Raw genomic sequence first — 1,904 nt, forward strand, 5'->3', positions numbered from 1 at the left:
ACCTCTTTTTGCTTCAGCATTGTGGAGTGTATTCCTCAGCCCTGTTCTCCACCGCAAATTGGTAGTCAGTAGGGTGGTTCTCGGCAGGTCCTTCCCCTTTCTCCGGTTCAGGCACCGGTGGTGGTAGCAGACAGGAATCCTCTGCGTGCAATTAAATACTATTTTAATTTTATTTTATTAAATACAACCACTCCTTTCACGTGCTTTGTGGCAGGAGAGTTTTCAGAAAGGTGGCAGACAAAATTCTTCGGCGTGCAATGGGAACTGCCAAAATATTCTTCTGACTGCCCATACACTGTCCTTGTCGGCCATCCTTCATGGCGACAGACATCCCTAAAAAACAAAAGTCCTCCTACGCAGCAGTTCTGACTGAGGTGTCTCCAATCTCCTTTGCCATCGCTGACTTGCCTTCGCCTTTCTTTGAAGATGGTTTGAACTCTATTCGCATCTCTGAAGAACCATTTCTTCGCGGTCTCGAGAGATGCAAAACCAACTTGATTGGTCGCGTTAATTCTCCTGTCAAGACCCCAGACCTTGTACAACAATTGAAGCAACTATGGTCGGGATTAGATCACTGGACTGTGGCACCTCTTGGTAGGGGTTTTTTCATGCTCCAGTTCGAAAACTTAGTTGATATGCAGCTAGTCTGGTCGTCGGGGACAGTACGTCTTAATTCCGGCATGCTACGTTTGATTAAATGGTCACCTGAGTTCTCGCCATCTACATACAGAAATACCTTCGCTCAGGTATGGGTGCGATTTTGGGACTTAGGGTTTGCCTACTGGGATCAACAAACTCTTTTTGAAATTGCATCTGGTATTGGTACGCCCCTTAAACTTGACCCCCGTACCAAGAACCGCACTGTGGGCTTGTTTGCCAGAATTTTAGTGGACGTTGACTTCTCACAGCCTCTTCACGACAAGCTCAGAATCACTAGGGCCAATGGTGAGGTTGTGGTGATTGGAGTTGAGTATGAGTCTGAACCGGATATCTGCACCAGGTGTGGGATAGTTGGCCATGTCGCTGGTTCCTGCCGTTCTAAGGCTCCGGACGACACTGTGGCTGCTATCCCAAATGAGCGGGGAAGGTCAACAGAGCGTTCTGATCTGAAGAGAAGGAGGAACAATCGATCACGCAAGTCACAGCACAACTCAAAGCATGGGGGTGCAATAGGGAGACCAGTCAGAGCCAGACAACCTGATGATGTTACGCCAACGACGGCAACCACAGCAGTAATCTTAAGGCACGACGTTGAAGATAGGATGGCTTCATCTGTTTTGAATAATGTGGAAATTTCCACAGCAGCTCCAATTATCACTGCAGTTCCAGCTTTCACAGCTACTCCAATTATGGATGAGCTGGCGATGGCTGCTGTGCCCGTGCAACAAACTGATTCAAGTGATAGCGTCCCACCTGGATTTACTCGGATGGAAACGGAATCTGATATCCAACCTGCTAGCTCTACGTCGACTCCCGTGGTTTCTTCAGTTGCTCCACCAATTATTATGGCCGACTGTAATCAAAGAGACTGTCAGATGGGAGTTACAACTGACCTTTTGGAGGAAGGTGAATTCACACCCGTCCTACATAAGAAGTCGAAGAAATTGCTGAAGCAAAATGAGAAAGCAAAAATGAAAATAATCTCCCACAAACCTGCGGGACGAGCTCTACTTCGCAAGGGAGCTAGTCTCAAGCGTTTCTAATGAGAATACTCTATTGGAATGCACGCGGCATCGGCAACGATGACTCTCAGCGTGCCCTCGCTAATATGGTACGTTCACAGAAAGCCCTCATTGTTTGTATTTCAGAGCCCTTTGTTAACTTTGCATCTATTCCTCTCTCTTTTTGGAGGTCCTTGGGCCTTAAACTTGTAACTACTAATAACCGGGGAGGCCAAGCCCCCA

General features: G+C 47.4%; 1 protein-coding gene across 1 annotated transcript; it reads left to right on the top strand.

The window, feature by feature from the left end:
• Positions 1-317: 317 nt before the first annotated feature.
• Positions 318-1,703, top strand: LOC133711214 (uncharacterized). The gene has a single exon (XM_062137371.1). It carries the CDS (start codon positions 318-320, stop codon positions 1,701-1,703), a length of 1,386 nt encoding a protein of 461 aa, XP_061993355.1.
• Positions 1,704-1,904: the final 201 nt, after the last annotated feature.

Source organism: Rosa rugosa, chromosome 5 (assembly GCF_958449725.1).
Source record: "Rosa rugosa chromosome 5, drRosRugo1.1, whole genome shotgun sequence".
Lineage (NCBI taxonomy): Eukaryota > Viridiplantae > Streptophyta > Magnoliopsida > Rosales > Rosaceae > Rosa > Rosa rugosa.